A 19,897-nucleotide genomic window follows, 5' to 3' on the forward strand; every position below is an offset into this window, starting at 1 on the left:
ACAGAAAAAAAGCGAATCAAGAGCCATCTGCGGCAGATAGTCTATTATATTCATTAGGTGCCTCTATTTTTTCAACGAAAAGTTTGGCTGCAGAAATCGTCGACTGGCCATCGATCTCAAGTGTCTCACAAACTTTATTGGCAACCATTTCCCAAGAGAACGCAGTCTCTGCTTCATATCCTGGCTCAACAATGAGCTCATTTCTTGACGGCCGCGAAAACGCATATGTTGTCTTTTGATGGATTTTAGATGCCAATTGAAGAACGCTCACAGTGATCACACCCGGAATTTTAATATTTGTGATTGTATCCATAAAACACAAAATAGCCACTGCTCCCTCATAATCACCAGCCAATAGGAACGTCTGCAGAACATATTCAAAAACATTCATAGATAAACGGAAATTCCCACTTTGCACCATCTGAATGAATAGTTCCCGAATATTGGGCGGCATAGTTTGCCCATTTACAGCCAAAGCTTTCAAACTAAAGAGATTATAGTAGTCTCTCAGAATCATCCAAATCGAGCGATAGTTGGCATGACTGAGATCGAAACCCTTAAGTCCCTTCACCCTCTCCAATAGCTTAAACAGCGAATCAAAATCCTTATGTCTATAGTAATAGAAAAGCAGGGCATTAAAAGTTTGCGGCGATTGATCTAACCCTTGAGAATACATTCTTGTGATTATTCCACTGACAAGCTCGTGGTCACTTCTTCTTGCTCCATAAGAGATAAAGAGCCCATACAATGAAGAGGTTGGAGCAGGCGAAAACTCTGACGAGCTCTCTTCTAGTCGCGCTAATAATTCTAAAGCAATCTCGATCTTGTTTTTGCCTAACAGTGACCGAGTTAAGGACATTATATGCTGGGGAGTCGGCTTTATCCCTCTGTCAATCATAGCTTCTAGAACAGTAATTGCATTGTCATATAACTCAAGTCCAGTTAGCCCCCTGAGCCAGGCTTCATAAAACTTTGGATATTCAAGAACTTCGGGGTACACAGAAATGATCTTGCTAATAACAACCATTAACTGTCTATTTGTTTCCGGAGCTGCCAACCTTCTTGACCGCCTAAACTGCTTAGGTATTAATGTTTTGGGAGTATTGACCTCGTTCACCAATCGTCTAGTGGTAGAATCTAGAACTTGTAACATCCGGTGAGCAGAGTTTTTCATACCACATTTTTCCATGTACTCTATTAAAACAGCAGTTTGCGACCATAATTGGTTTTTCAAGAGCAGAGCAACAACTTTTTCCAAGTCGCTAGCAGAAGGGGCTTTAATTTGATTAAACAGAGCGCTTGCTCTCTCAGCATCGATTCTATCTTCAGCTTCCTCCGAAAGCTTCTCATTTGCCAACTTAAAATTATTCAGCTCAATTACTCTAGTCAGCTGGTTTACCCATTTATCAATCAGCTGAGAGTTTCCTGTCGGACCATATGAGTTAATAAACCCTATTATAACTCTTGGTTGCATATATCCAAATTCCTGGATCATTTCTTCCGCTAGGCCTTCTGCTTTTGCTAATAGTTTAGCCTGCTGGTGGTATAAAATACCTACCTCTAACCAGTACAAGGAACCCTCTACATCTTTCTTTGTTCGTCGAGATTTCCATATCTGGATTGCACGATACGAATTGCCGAAGTATGATAAGCTGTCCATATACTCGACTTCGTTGAAGGGATCCATCCGTACTGTGTTATATGAATACAGAATATCACCCACGATCTTTATACAAGAATACCGAATCCTAGTGTTTGTTTGGAGTTTTGCTACTTCGAATAACTCACCGAAAAATTGGTATGGTGGCGGCGACTCTTCGCTAACTTTAGCGCCCTGAGCTCTAGTGATTTTATAAAATTGGACAACCGATTTCCAGAATAGCTTATCAAATGCAGTCGGATTCTGTAGTACAAGAGGAAAATATTCTTGAAGGGTTTCCAGGGAAGTTTCAGGGTCGTAGATCAGTTTATTTCGGAGGTTGATTCTTCCACCAGCGCTGATTTTCCTCTGTTCTGTAGGCCCTTGTTTTGAGCCAACCATATGATATGATTCCTTTAAAAGTTTATCAACCTTAGCTGGCCCTTGATTATTTAATAATGATCTCACTACATCCTGTTGGTGGGCAGGCAGTTTTGGCAATGCCTCTAGTAACTGATCAATATTAAAAGAGCCATCTGCTGGCTGCACTGTACTAGGTTCACGCTCTGATGCCCTAAGCCTCCTCCTCTCCGTACGTGCAAGAGGTGCACCACGTTTTAAAAGACTCCGGCGTGTCAAATGCCTTGCCAGTCTAGGACTCGATTGTTTGAACATAAAACCGTGAAGTGGAATATCGCATTGCAAGAGTCTTCTCAAATGTCTGTCGGATCACACACATTCTCATGAAACTAATAATTTTCAGCCGCACTACTGCCATATATGTGCAGTTTATGAGTTAGGAATAGATAGCTTGACAAAGTCTACGTATATACCGAAATAATATCAAAAATATTTTATTTAATCTATAGTAAACGTAAATCAATTTTTATCTTCATTGCCAACCAATCCGGCCTTTTCGCACAAACCGTAAAACAATGACTCTGGTTTGGCCAATAAGTTCTGTGGGCTGTCAAACTCAGCAATCTCACCCTTTTCTAACACCACAATTCTATCGCTATCCATGATTGTATTGAGACGATGAGCAATAGTGATAATAGTCTTGTGTTTCAACTCAGTACGAATAGTCTGTTGGATGATTTTGTCTGTCTCCACATCTACTGAAGCAGTAGCTTCGTCTAGGACGAGAATGTTTGAGTCGTGTAACAAAGCTCTTGCAAGACAAATGAGCTGTGCTTGACCCTTACTTAGGTTTTCACCACTATCAGCCAATGCAGCATCGAGACCACCTTCCATTCCAGAAACATGGTCCTTCAAGTGGCACAACTCCAAAACTCTCCACAAATCGGTATCATCACGCTCACGGAAAGGATCCAAGTTGTCTCTGACAGTACCACTAAAAATCTGAGCATCTTGAGGAATAATGGACATGTTGTGTCTTAGGTCTAACAAACCAATGTCGTTGGTATTGATGTTGTCAACGACAACTGTGCCACTGGCTGGCTCAATAAGTCTGAACAATGAAAGAGTAAGTGTACTCTTTCCAGCACCAGTTCTTCCCACAACACCAATCTTTTCTCTTGGTTTGATATCCAAATTGATATCTTTGAGGACAAGCTTCATTCCTTCCTTGTATCTGGTACTGAATTTATCGAAAGTAATACGACCCTCTGATGGCCAGTAGGCTGGAGGTCTGTTATTTTCAACAATTTCAGGTGCCTCGCTCTTCAATGCATGGTATTGGAAGATACGTTCGATAGTCACACCTCTTCTTTCAATCTCAATAGACTGGCGCACCACCATCCATAGCTGCGATGTAATAATCATTGCATTAGACATACCCAGACCAAGAACACCTTCGGTCATAAGACCCAGTTTGGCCATATAAACACCGGATATACCCGTGAAAAGGACAAACAACGATCCCATAATACCTAGTCTTAATGCGAGCCATCTATCAACGGATGCCGCATGGGAGACTGTCTTCAATACAAGGTCGGAACGAATATTGTTCTCGTGGATAAAGTGACGATCTTTCTCAAATGCACGAATGACCTTGATTCCCTTGACACTTTCTTCAAAATTGGCCATCATAGGACTTCTTGCAGCACTTGATAATCTCTTAAGTTGGCGAGATGCCACAAGGTAAAACTTTTGATAGTACCAATAAAGAATAGTAACTGGTAATACAGCAATGGTAACAATGGGGGTGGAATAACAGACAACCAAAACAGCGAAAAACATGGTCATGAGCACACGGAAAGTAGAAGCCAAAGTGTTAGCAACTGAATTATCAATTTCGTTGATATCAGTAGTAAATCTGTTCAAAATCTGACCCAACGGTGTTTGTTCGAAGAATGACATAGGCGAACGCAAAACCATTTGAGCCATATTGTCATGAAGGACTTCAGCTGCCTTCAATCCTGCAATGGCCTGTGCAATATAGGTACTGCTAACGTGAATAACTCCATACACAATTCCAATTAGCACATAGACACCCAGATAATAAAGTGACTCTGACGTAGCACCAGTAATACTTTGGTCAGACCACAACTTCAGCCAAACCGATCCTAACGTGGTAAGAGCACCAACCATGATAATCATAATAACAGATAAAGTAACACGACCAATACCCGACGCCTGGAAATAACGCAGATACACAGACGACTTCACAGCACCAGACTCCACGGCGTCTTGTGACTTCTTTCGTCTCTCCAACTCTTTTGTAGCCTCTTCAGAAATAGATCTGAACGATTCAATACTAGCTCGACGAAGATCATCAAATTGCTCCTCGGGTTCCTCTTGTACGGCAACTGTGACGATTTCCTCCTTGAGTTCCTCCACAGTTTCATGTTGAGCAGCTCCGAATTCCTTCATAAGCTCATAAATGGGACCCTTTTTACCAATGGTTTCCAAAGGACTGCCAGATTCCCTAATTTTTTTGTCCTCTATCAAGATAATGTTATCAGCTTCGGCCAGAACCTTGACATTGTTTGTAGCGAGAACAATAGTTTTCGAAGCCAAAAGACCATGCTTTCCTAGAACATGGTCAATCAAGTGCTTTCCAACATGCTCATCAACAGCTGAAAGGATATCATCAAGGACATAAACATCGGCACGGGCATATACTGCTCTAGCAAGTGACACACGAGCTTTCTGGCCACCAGAAAGACTAATACCTCTCTCACCAACTTCAGTTTCATCGCCATCAGGAAGGTTCTTGATATCGTAGACCAGATCACAAGCTTCCAGGGTCTTTTGATAAAACTCTGGGTCGTATTTGTTTCTGAAAAGAATATTGTCCTTGACAGATTGATTAAGGAGCCAAGGTTCTTGAGGCACATAAGCAATGTTTCCTCTAATTGATACTGATCCTTGTTTCAAGAACAACTCACCACAGAGAGTCTTGACCAAAGCCGACTTTCCGGCTCCAACCTTTCCAATGACACAGAGTAGTTGTCTCTTGTAGGCTTCAAAATCAATTTCATCAAGAGCTACAGCAGCATCTTCAGACTCAGACCAGCTAACGGTTGTGTTTGAGAACTTGACAACTGGTAACTTACTCTTAGGATCATTCACAGGTGGCAAGTGAATGAGTTGGTCGGTGGGTTGTTCGTCAGCCGAAAGAAGATCAGCGAACCTCTGGAAGGAAACCTTGGACTGAATCAACATGGTAATACCATATGGGATAGCAATCAAAGGACCACTGAGAAGATTGAATAATGACAATGAGGGGAAGATAATATCGGCAGTCAAGGGACGATCTTCCATGTATAAAAATGCACCGAAAACACCGGCAGCAATGAAATATGGAACAATACTCCAAATACCAGTCAGAATAGTAAGCCAGAACATAACCTTCTTACGAAGTACGAGCTCGTGCTCATTTCTAGCTTCCTTCAAACGATCTAACCAAGGGCCCTCCCAAGCATACAGCTTGAGACTCTTGGCATTCGAAAACATACTGGTTGTAATCTTGACACGCTCATCTATAGCTTTCATCAAATCAACAGTTAACTGTCTGAACTTTGATGATACATATGCATTTAATGGAACAACGATGATCATAATTGAAACACCTCCGAAAAAGCTGAAGCCAAGGAAGCTGTATAACACAATAAAACAATAAACGATTTCCAAGGGGGTGGTAAACAGAGGAAGCAGTTGTTGCATACAATTGTTTACTTGACCCAAATCAGTAGTCATCAAATTAATAATGTGAGATGCAGTTTTAGTTTCTCTTGATCTAGCAGACAATTTAAGGGCTTTGACAAATACAGAGCCATAAATGGCACCGTTGACACCGACACTGAGACGAACAGCAGACAGACCAATTCGGTTTTGCAGAAACACAATCCACAGTGAAACAAGACCATTCAAAAGAGTCCAATATATACCAATAGAGAGAGGTAGAGAACGGTCGTTGTTGTACTCACGAACAAACAACAAAATCTTCTGCAACAGGAAAGGACGGATATAGGTGAGAATATCAATAGCAAAACCGGCTCCGATAAGAGCAACAAGCTCTAATCTCAATGTTCTTGCAATTGTAAATGCCATTCCAACGGCACCCTTTCTACTGCTCTTGTTCCAATGATCCAAAAGCTTATCACTCAATTCTGAAGTAGAAAAAGAATCCTCCATTTCAGGGAGGTCTCTCTCAGTGATATCAGTCTTAAAAGCGGTGTTAATCAAAGGATTCAGCCAAAGGAGGAACAAGTTTGAGAAAATGTCGGCATTACGAAGATCCTTGTCAACATTTCTGTTACGGATTCTAGGAACAAGCCATTCAAGAGAAAACACAAATACAGAGTTAACAGTAACAAATGTTCTCAGCAGGAATAGAAGGAGCGAGCTGTTATACTCTTCATCAAGTAGCGAATTGGTCAATTTTAACGAGCTACTTGTCAATGCAACAAGCCAGTACCACAATAACATAGCACTTGGCACGACCACCTTACCAGTCTCAGCTACATGAACGGTAAAGACGAGTAATAATACCACTGTAGATGAGAGATCAGGTATAACAAAAGGAGAAGAAGAGACATGGTTGATCCACGTCAATCCGGTTTGGAAAACAATTTGTAGTAGTACAAGAGCCTGCCTTTAGTTAGCAAAAATTGTAATCTGATTTAATTAGTGTAGGTTGATTCAGTAATATGCACATAAAACTCCGAGATCCAAAGATATGATATTTACTCGTCCTACCAAAAATAAAATTCCAACAACTAATTACAAATCTGAAAAACTTACCAACTTCAAATAGTAATCCCATGCTTTGATCAAAATGGCTTGACCGTTTTTCTTGACTTTTTCACCAGAAAGCATCTTTAGCTGGATACTCAATCCGATAAAAAGGGCAATTTCAGGAAGCAAGGTGAAATAAGTCTCCAACAGACATGATGAAAAGAAACCGTGTTCATTAATAATATCCCATCCACCACCGGAGATTCTGCACACAGTATCAACTCTAGAGATCAATGGATTTGTCGAGTTGTGGTTCTGCTTCATGAGCCACTGATAACTTGGAGCTATCAGATGCTCTGAAGTCGACACTCCAAAAGTTCCCAGCGGCTGCTCCATCTTTGGATATCCAAAAAACACGCAGTACGAATTTAAAGGAAAAGACAGATTCCGTAATCTGAAAAAAATAAAAAGAAGATGGCCAAAGTCTAATCTTTATCTATTATCGGCTTTTCTATCGGAGTCATCTAACAGTCACTATTGCAGAGGCCGACGTACGGCATCAACGACTTGAAACATTAGTCGATCTCCCTACACGGCACCAAAATATGCATAAGGTTACTTGCACTATATCTTCTCGCTATCGCGCAAGTGAAGCATTGGCCCGGTCAAGTAGTTGACGTACTATGATCAGATAAAGCATTTCATTTCGAATTGTTAAAATTACGCGTATATTTTAGGTGACGGTCGACTTGCGAACAAAAAATTGTTAGAGTTACCCCTATGCGCTCTAAAATTTCTTATCAATTCAATCATGCATAGTCATCGCGAAAATGGTAATGATCGATATCAAGATACCACACGACTAGCCGGAGTAGGACCAGTACTTCTGTCTTATATGTAAGCAGAACGCATTGCATTTTATCCTGATCGGTAACCAATCTCTTTAATTTGCTGCAAATTGAAAATTGATCAGTTGTTTTTCCATTTTTGCCCATGATTTATTTTATCCGACAGCCGCTTGGAGATAAACGGGAAATTGTCTGAAAACGCGGTAATGTTCAGACTTTGATCTAGAAGATGTTAGCCAGGTTCGAGAAAACATGGTACTCATGTGTAGCCAAAATAAAGTTTCCTTAGAAAGTCGTATGAGAGTTTACGGGTTTATAATGCCATTATCCAGTTATCCGTTCTTTTATTAACTATATACTATGTTCGGGTTCTTGGCAGCATAAATTATTGGGCAACGGATGCTTATGCTGCCAGAGATGAGTTATCATGCATAACTAACGCCATCCCTAACCCGATTGAACCCTGACAGGGTCATCTCTCCACATAATGGTTCGTGATTATTTGCCGAGCTTTTAATATAAGTGCTAAAGGTATACGTAATCCTCTAATCTTATCAGGCTTAGATTATCTTGCGAGGGTTTTGGTATTTTAATTGACGTTCAAGCTTCGCCATTAACATAAGTTCCCACATGACTGAAAACAGCCTGAATTCAGAGGAATTAATAGAGCCGATTATAATGGATGGACAATCAGAACCTTCAACCACTATGGTTAGAAGTCACATAGGTACATCAAAGGATCAAGCATCCGCATGTACTGAAGAGTCCGTTTTTCCAACTTCCGAAGAGGGTCTGCTCGAGTTTCAACCAAGTTTAACGAGCCGAGAAACCATTTCAGAAGATGAATCCATAGCAATAAGCTCAATTAGCAGCTCAGCAGAGATTCATTCTGCCATTCTATCTCCTGTATCTCCACTCGCTACCGATATACTTGACTATTACTACGACTACGGTGACGAAGATATAACAATCAAGCATATCTGCTGTAACGGCGATATCCCGCTACTGGATCAAACACGCAGTTTTCCTGGCACATTATCAAGTAACGGTAGCCACAAATCACAGTCACCAACTTTCATCTATGAATCTCCAAACCCTTCCAGCTCTTCTCTACCAGCTCAGGCATCTGAATACAGCCTACACGGAATAACTAGCTCCCAACTTCAAACTAGCAGCTGCTCTCAACTCCAAGGTTTTCTCTGTGCCACAGAAGAGAAAACCACCTATGAGTCCAATCATGCATTTCCGTCTACTCCAAACTTGAGCCAGAATCAGCTTAGCTATTGTTCTGCTCGGCTTGCGATGTTCACACTGCCAAAAGCTGGGGACAAGTGTGTGTCGAGAAATTTAACTCCTGTGAACAGTAGGCAGTCAGATATCCATTTGTCACTATCAAATCTGACTTCAAGATCCAGGAGTTCCAGTTGCAATAGAACAGACTCTAATCCAACAGCAGTAATCAATGAGGTTGATAAATCATTCACGTCCGAGAAAGTTTCACTGGGAACGGTAAAAAGCAAACTCACTGCCAGACTCACTTTTCGGCAATTAGGAAATCTCTCTCTCCGGTTCTCTTCATCATCCCCTATACTTCCATTAGACGCCGGTTTTCCTTCAATTCTCCGACCCGCTACTAGTCTGATCGAGGGGAAGCTGTTCTCCAGTACTCACTTACATCAAGCGAACAAGACTGACGGTATCGATAAGTGTGGCCAGCTTTCATGCAACATAGAATTAGCCAATTCTAAGTATTATGGCTTTAAAAAGGGCATATTTTCGCCTTTTTTAGGTAAGTATTAAGTATGAGAAATCCGCAGTGCTGGAATTTCATGCAATATCCTCTAACTAATGCAAAGTGTCAACTGCGATGCAAAATAAAATCCGCACACCTTCAAATGAAGAGCTTATTACGAGTTTACAACCTAAAGAAGTTCAACACTGTGACACCGACTTTTCAATGATTCTCTCAAACCATGAATCTTTTACGGGCAACTCTTCTTATTTTGAGGAAATGGATAATAATCAGGATCTAGTTACAGAACTCGAAACATCACCTATTCGGGTTACTGAAGACGAGGACCACACTACTAAGGGTCTGGAAATACAAAAAATAACAGATGTGAAAACAGACTCTAAACGACACTCTAGAATATCTGAACTTCTGTCCTCAAAAACTCTCAACAATCCATTCAGGATGTCTATTATGTCAACCTCAGAGTTACGAGGATCTAAAAGCAAATTTAAATCAATCCCATATTCTCATTCCAGCTCGTTAGAGGAACCTTCTATGTCACTAGACTTGCCTGTCTCAGGTCATGTTAAGAATGTTGCAGTAACCAAAGATGTGCCCAACTTATCGAATCAAGACTATTCTTCAGCCGAACCTAATACCAACAAGTCATTTCAGGCTTCGGTACTCAATACTTGTTTTTCAGAAGCCATTTCTGAGCCCAATACACGAACACCAAGTCTGGTTATGTCCCCAGAACTGAAAAACAGGCTCTCAGGTCTTGACAAACAATTTATGATAGAAGACGATAATTGTTCAGATTATGACTCTATAACATCTGATTTGAAGATATGGAACGATAGGCTTAACAAAGCACTCGCGATGGACGAGGAGTTCTCTATCAATATCTCCAAAGTCGAATATATTTCAAAACCAGAGCCCTTACCAGCCAACTCAGTAGAAGTCAAAAACGGTAAATGGCCAGTATTGAGTAGCTGGGGCCCAAGACTCCTCGATATTGGTGTGAGTACTGTCCAAACCATACCTAAAAGCGTCAGCAATCTTTCATCAGCCTTCAGCCCACTCTCTTCTGACGTGGCTACGGAATCGGGTCCTAAATCGTCAGGACTGTCGGATATTCTTGCCTCAATCAAATTGAGAAGGGGTAATATTCAAAGCTATCAGACATCTGCTGATTCTTCTGCTGTTGATAAATATGAAATTGAGAAATCAGATTCTAACGATCAGACCATGTATTCTCCCAATGGAAGTGGTCTTACTGATATAATGATGTCTTGTTATAGCAGTAGTAGCATTTATGGTCGTCCTAGTGGTAGCAACTACAAAGAATCCGAGAGTTTTGATGGAACTAACTCGCGTCAAAAATTATTTGCCGACAACATACAAATCACAGGAAGTGGATCACAGGCAGAAAAATCAGAAGTACAGCAAATACTTCAAGATGATTTTGCATACACTGCCAAACCCGATAAATTCTTATTTGAGGACTCCTGTATTTATCAGAAGCCTAGCCCCTTGGCATCTTTTACTCCAGTGAATCGCAGTCAAGCAGATGAGCCTGATACAACCAAGCAGAATTCAACACCTCTAAGTAGCGAGTCTAAGAGATCTGATGCTTCGCTTGAAACTAAAAAATCACCTACTTTGAGACTAAGGGAGAAATTTAACCTTCGAAAAAAGTTTGATACGATTAATAAGAGGGAGTTGTATCCTGGAACTAGGGGTACCTCCAACTCTTCTGGTAACAATTCCAGCAAGGAAAACTCTGTGAAGACGCCAAATAAGAAATTAAAGTTTTTCAATACTACCAACCCCAAATCCATTGTACAGAAACCTATCAAAGAGCAGAGTTCCAGTGCGTCGTCTCTTGCTGATGAAGCAAATAATTCTATAAAGACACCTGGACTCGATGACAGAGGTCAGCGACAAGCTCAAGCCCAACAGAATCTGCACTACGAACCTGGGTCTTCCGTTGCCAGAATCACTCAAACAAACTATAATGCCACCATTGGTAAAGGATTTTTACACAAATTCTGGCGAAACAACAAAGAAACCATAATAGCGACTAATTAGCTTTGTAAGACTCGGGTGTATTCGTTAGGCTAAGAATTCTTCTATAACTTTATACCATAATAATAGTATCGACTGCTCTCGTCCTATGGCATTTCACACTTTTCCCCGCATTTTTACTGCTAAGATGCAGTTGGACTTCAAGTTGCGACGCGTATGCGTAATTTTGTTAGCTACAACTCATGAAATATAACGTAAGGATAAACTCATCACAAGGGCCAAAATCTATAAAAGTCAAATAGTGGAAATGAAATGATCTGTTTTTCAAAAATTTCCCTCTCTACGTTTCAGTATGGGGGCTGTTCTGCACGGCTTCTGATAAATTCGCTGATCAATGTAACTAGTGCATGAGCTTCAATTACAGTAGTTTCAGGGTGTTTACTGACTTGCAATCAATTCGAATAGGGCGTTGCCAGCCCAATGTCCAAAAATAATCCACCTGTGATTAGCCTTTTATCTGATGATGATGGTGACGACTTTTTTGAGGACGACCGTACAGAGTCAGTCAGTCTGAAGAACTCTATAGGAACAATAACGCGATCAGTTCTTTCGGACGACGATTCTGATTTCGATTCTATATTTATGACCCCTCGTTCTTCGAGTATATCAGGCGATAAAAATGATACAGCCTTTGTGAACCTAGTGAATCCATCAACAAAAAGTACTACAGTGAAATCACATCTCGGAAAGGTAAAGATCCAAAACACGGTAAAGAAAAGTTCTGTTAGCAAAAGCCCGGCCAAAGGATCCAAAGTTAAGATAAGATCACATGGCCAGAGTGTGCTTGACTCCTGGGTAGATTTATCCGAAAATAAGAAACGGAAAATAGGTGCATTAGAACAACCGTTATCAGACAGTAGCTCGGAAGATATTGCAGATGAATTTGGCACTGAAGATCAATTTGATCTGTCTCGATATCTCATGAAGATGAAAGATGCTGAAAAAGAGCTGGCGGCATATGAGGAACACAAACTGATGCTTCAGCTTAAGGAAGAGAAATGCGAAGTACTAATTGAGGAGAGCTTAAGGAAGAGATGTGGTGCACTAGGAATTACAGTTCCACATCTTGACTTGCTGGTAAAGACTGTAATTGATGATTATAGGAGTAAATCCTATGAACGTGACGAGGATGGGAAGTCTGATAGCAATTATAACGGGTATCCGAGTTGGAGTAAACGAGATATCCATGTGTTCGATTATTTGGGAGACGATTTCTATTCCAGACAACTTGAGTATATTAGCGAATCGATCAAAGTTATTGGTGCTGGAAGCCAAAAAGAATTGCCTTTACAATATACAGGTGCTATGCTGTTAAAATTGAAACCCAATAGCCATCATCCGGTGCTACACGATAAACTGAGCATTGAAGAGCGTATAAAATTCAGTCTTAGTTGTGACGAAAGCGATGCTGGCTATGATAGTCTCATTAGCGGTTTGGTGGCAGATGAACGAAGCAAATATTCTAGACGTCGTGGTGCGTCAACTCTAGGCCATGAAGTTGATCTTCTAGGCCGTTTATTACAGTATCTGTCGGGACATAATAACTCGGAACAAGAGTTCTCAAAACTACTCGAAGAGGGGATTCGGGCTAATGGCTGGTATTATAAGGAAGTCATTCCCGCGTATAATCTACCTACAGCTAAAGGAGTCAAGGCGATCTGTATGAAAATCGGATCCATTGCCCAGCGATTCGACCAAAAACACGACTTTAATTTGTTCTTGAAGTGCCTAGACCTGCTTTTAATATGTGCTTCAGATGCTAACCTCGAGGAAATGGGAGTTGACCCTGTCAGTGCGCCTTTAATCGTTCTGCTGGATCAGTTGTCAGCCATGTGGTGTGACAAGGTGAACGAAGTCATCGAACATATCTCTACGTTTCTATCCAGCTATCAGGCAAGATACAGACTCATAGGACACATGGGAATGTCGATTACCAAAACGGATATACCGACTGGACAGTTCCTAACCGATCTAAAGCGCCAACTCTGTTTGGCATTCTATCTTGATTTGTCCTCCGAAGATAATTTGGAGAAGGATATCGACTATGTCAAGTTCGCCTGCCTAGCTGGAGATGACATTCTAGCCAACTACGTCCTTCCACATATGAAGAAAGACCCTTTATTTCAGGATGAAGGTGAATGTCGGTATATCAATAACTCTGACACTCTCGAAACCCTGTTTTACAAGTACACGTTTCTGGCCGAAGCGGTGTTCTACCGGTTACCTCACCTCAACTGCGATCTCGGAGTCCTTGACGAAACAGCAAGCAATCGGGACAAAGCATCGATCATGTTCGAAACAGTGCTCAAAAGACTCGTGCCCAAGATTGTCCAAGAGAGCATATACAAACTTTACATGGCGCTCCAACTCTGCTTCGATCTGCTACAGGGCTCCTACACCGTCCGAGCTCCTGCTTTTTAGGCTTGTGCATTATTTATATCTTATTTATTATTCTCTTTCCGTGCCTCGGGTGTGCCTCGGGCGGAGCCCCAGCCGCCGGAGGCATGTGAGGAAAGTCTACTTGTTCTATTCACTCATATAGATCATTAAATAACCACTCCGGACACTAGTTCTCTTCTATCTTGAACACTTCAGGCACGAGCTGTGGCAGCTCAAGCAGAGACCTGACAGTGTAGTCGCTGGCAGGCTTTTCGGGCAGTGGGTCGTCAGCATCCACATATTGTATGGGCTTTTTGAAACCGAACTTTCGTGCTCCCACAATGTTGATATAGCTGTCGTCCACGAAGTAGCATTTGTTAACATCGTCAACACCGGCTTGTTCCATGGCTTTATGAAACATCTCGCGTTTTGGTTTACAGATCAAGGGCACCTGCGCGTAGTCGCAATATGTAATTCCATCAAATAAATCGTCGACTCCTAGCAGCCTCACTACACGACGGGCGTGGTTAATATAAGCGTTCGTTAACAGCCATAGTTTCTTGACCTTTGTTCTGTCAATGCTTAGCAGCATCTTTCGGAGATCTGGATCAGGCTTCATGATTCCATCTAAAGGAAGAGCATCATCGACCTCGGCGTTATATGCCATGGCATCAATCTTGTTAAAACGCACTAAACCCTCGATGGCAAGTCCAAATTCTTTATAATATCTCTGATGAAGCAGTTCAGCACTCTCATCATCCAACTCCAAATGAGTAACGAAGTACTTGTGAATCAGCTGTTGCATATACTCATTGATGTGTAGAGACTTTTTGTACAGACCTGATCGCAACGTTAGTATATTGTAACCTCAGTTCCCACGATCCCATAATCATATCAGTACTTCTTCGATCCCAGAAAATATACTAGTGTATATCGACTTACAATTGTCAATATCAAAGAAAAACACAATGCCCTCTTCAGAATCTGCCGTCATGTTCCGATTTATTTCTGATGCTGTGAATTATGTCTACCGTAAATTTCTACTGCAAAATGCTTCTAAATCTAACGATAGCTGAAAGAAAAAAACAAATCAAAACTGTACCTGAATCAAATGTATTTCCGAAATACCCAATAAATACCCAGATAAACAATGAAACTCGCTGCCTCACATATATCGGCTCGTCTCTGGTGGTTCTCGGAACCAACCCAGATATTCCATGCAGTGCTACCTGCAGCCCTCCTAACCCATTCTATTCCCCGGAATGCCCGAACAGACCCTGAATAATCTCCTACTAAGCTCCAAAGACATATCCTCCGTACCCACTCACTTTTTCTAACTCCGTATACAAAAACAGCTCTCAGTACCACCTTACCACTCTCATAGTGACCAGCTAACCCTAGAACTGAAATCTGCCGGCACGTGCGTCCGTTATCTTATCTTTTGACCGAATCAAGCGCGAAATATGCAGATTGATCTCGTGTCAGATGCCTCCGGCGGCTGGGGCTCTGCCCCAGACCTCGTGGCTCCTCTCGCTTCGCTCGAGTCGAGTTTGGGGATTGCCAGCTTCTATTTATACTCTTCGGCCACTCGGCTGCTGGGACCCCGACACCCGACTCGAGCGCAGCGAGAGGAGCTACGGGGTCTGGGGCAGAGCCCCAGCCGCCAGAGGCACACACCCCCCCTAAAGAGTTCATATTTACATTCGTTTTCTATTCATACAGATTGAGATATAGTACTTGCGACACGTTTAGAGTCTGCTGATGACTTGCTCGGTGAAGTGCTTGGTAGAAGCAGTACCCTTAAGGTCACGGGTGATGTTCTCCTTACCAGAGGCAATGGTGTCGAGAACAGCCTTCTCGATTCTGGCGGCCTCGTCGTTAAGACCCATGTGTCTCAACATCATAACAGATGAAAGCAGCAGGGCGGTGGGGTTGGCCAAACCCTTGCCAGCGATATCGGGAGCAGATCCGTGGACGGCCTCGAAGATGGAGACCTCGTCACCCATGTTACCGGAGGGGGTCAAACCAAGACCACCAATCAAACCGGAAGACAAATCAGACATGATATCTCCGTACAAGTTGGGCATGACCATGACGTACTCCTTGTAAGGAGCAGGGTTGGTGACCATGTTCAAACAGGTACGGTCAATGAGCTCGGTGTGGATCTCGATGTCAGGGAACTCCTTGGCAATCTTTTGGGCACTCTCCAAGAACAAACCGTCACCGTATTTCATGACAGTAGCCTTGTGCACGACAAGGACCTTCTTCTTGCCGATGGAACGAGCGTACTCGAAAGCATAACGAGCCACACGCTCAGAAGCAGCTCTAGTGATGAGCTTGATAGATTGGACAACACCAGGAACAACAACGTGCTCAATACCAGAGTACTCACCCTCGGTGTTCTCTCTGATCAAGACGGTGTCAACGTCCTCATAGGGGGTTTGGAAACCAACAACGCTCTTACAAGGACGAACGTTGGCGAACAAGTTGAAAGTTCTACGGAGAGTCAAGTTAAGAGAAACGTGACCCTTACCAACAGGGGTAGCAAGGGGTCCCTTAAGGGCAACCTTGTTCTTGTTGATGGACTCGATGGCCTCAGGAGGAATCGAAGTCTTACCGTCAACAAAGATAGGAGTGACATCAGCAAGCTCCCAGTCAATTGGGACCTTGGCGGCCTTGTAAATGTCCTTAACAGCCTCAGAAATCTCAACACCGATACCGTCACCCTCGATCATGGTGACAGTGTAGTTGCCATTGGCGTTCTTCTTACCGTTGAAGGTAGCGACCGAAGAGGCATTGCGCTGCAGTTTGTTAGTATTGGATTTTGTTTGGGGGTTGATAGTGGGGATAATGATAGTGGTAATGATAATAGGCGTGATATGTGGGATATTCTCTTTCAGAAATGAGACAATAGATTGTATTGCTGTAATTGTGCAATCACAGTATAAGAGATGGCTTTAAAATTGTGCAAATACCAGAAACGGCATGCATCTTATCATTTAGTTGCAGAGACGTCTCAGTCCCGGTGTGAAACATATACTGACATAACTCTGTGCTAGACACAGCATTGTCCTAATAATATTGGCCATACTCTATTAGCAAAATATCCATCATCAACTGAAACAATTTTCGCATCCTGCTAAATTTCATGCAGATATCAATTACTGAGAATATTGGCTTCGTCTTCTATCTTAATTGTGCCTTATCAGACAATTGGCCCTTGTTTCTGCCATCCCTTGGTTTACAGGTCCCATTACAGCCTATGATAGATTTCAATTGCTTCTTCAACTTCTTCTTCCGCTGTTTCTGCTGCATTCTCCTCTAATCTTTAGTCCGATATCTCTGCAACTTCTACTTATACCACTTTGTTGTTCTTGTAATATACAGATGCATTACACTATCGGCACACCCTGTCAAATCCCCATTCCCTTCTTCAACGTCGATAATTCTTTCGAAAACATGTCAAGCATCTCTTTCCTCGACCCTCTGTTATTCAATCAAAGATGGCTGTTGCAAATGTTTCAGTATATCCAATAATTCACCTCACATTCTTAGGGTCCTGTCCCTTGGCACAATTCGATATATATACAAACAATGCCAGTGCAAAAACAGTCAACATAGACCATAGAACTCATATAATCCGTCTGAGACTCCAAACCAATAGAGCCATCTCTCAATTAACTACTTCTTCGACAATTATCGATTATTCAACCACCATCAACATCACCACCATTATCGTTTACCACTCGTTCACCACACATCGACCTCTCAGTTCTGAAAAGTACTTACCACCATACGCATCATTGGCTTAGCAGCCATGCCACGGAAAAGAGTTCTAGAGGAAAGCATTTTCGGTGTGTAATTTCACAAGTGTGCAAAAAAATTAGTCCGTTTGTTCAAAGCTGTAGAACAGAAACCAAGTTTTATGTGTGTAGGTCCGGTCTAGTGGAAAGAGAAAAAATATACTACACCCGCTTCCATATATGGACACGGTCTTTCTGCACCAATGTACGTCCGGTACTCTTCGCACCTACTTTCTTCGAGGTAAGGGTTTTCTTTATTTATTATTTTTTTTCCCTCCGTCCTCCGTCGGATCGCTTTTGTTCAGCCCGCATGATAGAATCACTGGACTGCCGACTCGGACTTATGTCTGACGGCACACGCATTGTATCTGCAGTTTCGATGCTTTTTCAGAGCCGTAGCGGGCCGGGTTTTCATTGACCAGCAACTGAGGTCCAGTCGTGATGGTAATTCTTGAATCCTATCTCCATACGAGCTGTGACAGATGGGTCTTTCTAATCTATAAATGTAAATTATATAACTACAACTGTCTCTAGTATCTAAAATAATAATTTCTATAATGTAGACTCGACTCCTCTTTAATTTAACACCTCGTTCACAACTAACCCGTAGTAACGACTATGACGACGTTTGGCCCTGATGATTGGTCGGTTGCATATACCCGTGCATCCACAAAGGTTAAAGATTTATGCAATATGCAAACTGGTTCCGAGTCGGTGTTTTTAATCCGACCGTCTCAAAAGCCTGCTACTCAGCACGGTATAACGGCTATCAGATGCAACGCTACGCCCGTTGTCTGTCTTGACTGATCAGTCGGCTCCCTTGCGGACAACACAGAATTAACACCCCAATCGCCATCATCGCCAAACACAACTCAATCAATTACCACTCGTTTTCTACTGACAAGTTTACAACACCAGAAGAATGACCCAGGGTCACTGAATCCATAGCGAGAGACCGGTTGCTCGCCAACTCTCTAAGTCTGCGTTCCTGAAGCTAACTTCGCAGTGGTCCGCGTTTCGGATTTATGCAGCCACCGCCAGAAGGCAGCTGCGACGCTACTCCATTGCCGACACACATCCTCGACAACACCCGGAACCGCAACGGGACACCCAAACAACCTCCTCACTAGATCCAGGGTCCTAGCTCGCTGCTTGAACCCGGCAGCAGTCCAACGGCCCAACTGGCTAACCCTGTTAGGCCAGCTACCCCTGGATTTTCCCTCCAGAATGCTTTACCCTAGCCTCGATTGCAACCCGGACCTGCCTCCGGCGGCTGGGGCTCCGCCCCAGACCCCGTAGCTCCTCTCGCTCCGCTCGAGTCGATTTCCTCTACGGTCCCAGCCAACTCCTGCGAAGCAGGAGCAACGGGGTCTGGGGCGGAGCCCCAGCCGCCGGAGGCAAAACAGCCCCCCTGAAGTGATTAAAATAGATTGAGGTTTAAATTAGACGGTGGTGAACAGAGTCCAGACACCCTTGGCGTACTGGACAATTTCGTCGCCGCCGAGTTTGCTGTCGCCGTAGACACGGTCGACGAAGGAGATGGGCACCTCGCCAATGGTGAAACCCATGGCACGAGCTCGCACCATCATCTCCATTTGGAACACATATCCCTTGGAAACGGTGGCCGAGATGATTTGCTCGAGGACAGGTTTTTTGTATAGTCGGAAACTGCCAGTGAGATCAGACACGTTGGGGCGGAGAAGTGTCGATGCCAGGAAGTTGGCTCCACGGGAAACAAGCTTACGTTTCAAGTCCCAGCCGTATACACCACCGTCGCCCTTGTATCGGGTACCAGTGACAATGTCGAAGTCCTCGGTCTTTTGCAGAGCAATGAACTCGGGAATGGCTTCAGGGTGGTGTGAGAAGTCGGCATCCATGATAATGACAAAGTTGCCCTTGACAAATTGTAGTCCGTGTACATATGCAGTTCTGCATGTTAGTAACCTACTTGCCCTGTGACCTCAAGATAGTTGCTATTAAATATTCATTAATAACAGGAGCTAATTTTTTTTCAAACGAGCTGATAATCACAGTCCATCTAAAGCGAAGTTACTTTCTAACACTTTCTGATCTGTGTTATCCTGCCCTCCTCATCTCCCTAAAATACTCACCCAAGACCAAGCTTGCCAGCACGGGGCTTGAGAATAATGTGGTCTTCTCCATAGACACCAATCAACTGTTTGGCGACCTCTTGAGTGCCATCTGGAGAGCCATCGTCAACAATGATCACCTCCCAGTCGAGCGAACTGCCAGATGTTAGTGT

At 42.8% G+C, this 19,897-nt stretch overlaps 5 protein-coding genes across 5 annotated transcripts; 1 reads left to right on the forward strand and 4 right to left on the reverse strand.

Annotated features, from left to right (window-relative positions):
* Positions 1-16: 16 nt before the first annotated feature.
* SOV1 (Sov1p) lies at positions 17-2,314 on the reverse strand (the record flags this gene model as incomplete). The annotated part of the gene is made up of 1 exon (XM_018879229.1): positions 17-2,314. One exon carries the CDS (start codon positions 2,312-2,314, stop codon positions 17-19), a length of 2,298 nt encoding a protein of 765 aa, XP_018737164.1.
* Positions 2,315-2,518: 204 nt separating this feature from the next.
* Positions 2,519-6,535, reverse strand: YCF1 (ATP-binding cassette glutathione S-conjugate transporter YCF1; the record flags this gene model as incomplete). The annotated part of the gene is made up of 1 exon (XM_018879230.1): positions 2,519-6,535. One exon carries the CDS (start codon positions 6,533-6,535, stop codon positions 2,519-2,521), a length of 4,017 nt encoding a protein of 1,338 aa, XP_018737165.1.
* A 7,483-nt stretch (positions 6,536-14,018) lies between these two features.
* Positions 14,019-14,636, reverse strand: SDT1 (Sdt1p; the record flags this gene model as incomplete). Its single annotated transcript, XM_018879231.1, has 1 exon — positions 14,019-14,636. The coding sequence occupies one exon, from the start codon at positions 14,634-14,636 to the stop codon at positions 14,019-14,021; it is 618 nt and encodes a 205-aa protein (XP_018737166.1).
* A 943-nt stretch (positions 14,637-15,579) lies between these two features.
* IDH2 (isocitrate dehydrogenase (NAD(+)) IDH2) lies at positions 15,580-16,566 on the reverse strand (the record flags this gene model as incomplete). Its single annotated transcript, XM_018879232.1, has 1 exon — positions 15,580-16,566. One exon carries the CDS (start codon positions 16,564-16,566, stop codon positions 15,580-15,582), a length of 987 nt encoding a protein of 328 aa, XP_018737167.1.
* AWJ20_2296 (uncharacterized protein) lies at positions 15,647-15,940 on the forward strand (the record flags this gene model as incomplete). The annotated part of the gene is made up of 1 exon (XM_018879233.1): positions 15,647-15,940. The coding sequence occupies one exon, from the start codon at positions 15,647-15,649 to the stop codon at positions 15,938-15,940; it is 294 nt and encodes a 97-aa protein (XP_018737168.1).
* Positions 16,567-19,897: the final 3,331 nt, after the last annotated feature.

Source organism: Sugiyamaella lignohabitans, chromosome B, assembly GCF_001640025.1.
Source record: "Sugiyamaella lignohabitans strain CBS 10342 chromosome B, complete sequence".
NCBI classification, from domain to species: Eukaryota; Fungi; Ascomycota; class Dipodascomycetes; order Dipodascales; family Trichomonascaceae; genus Sugiyamaella; species Sugiyamaella lignohabitans.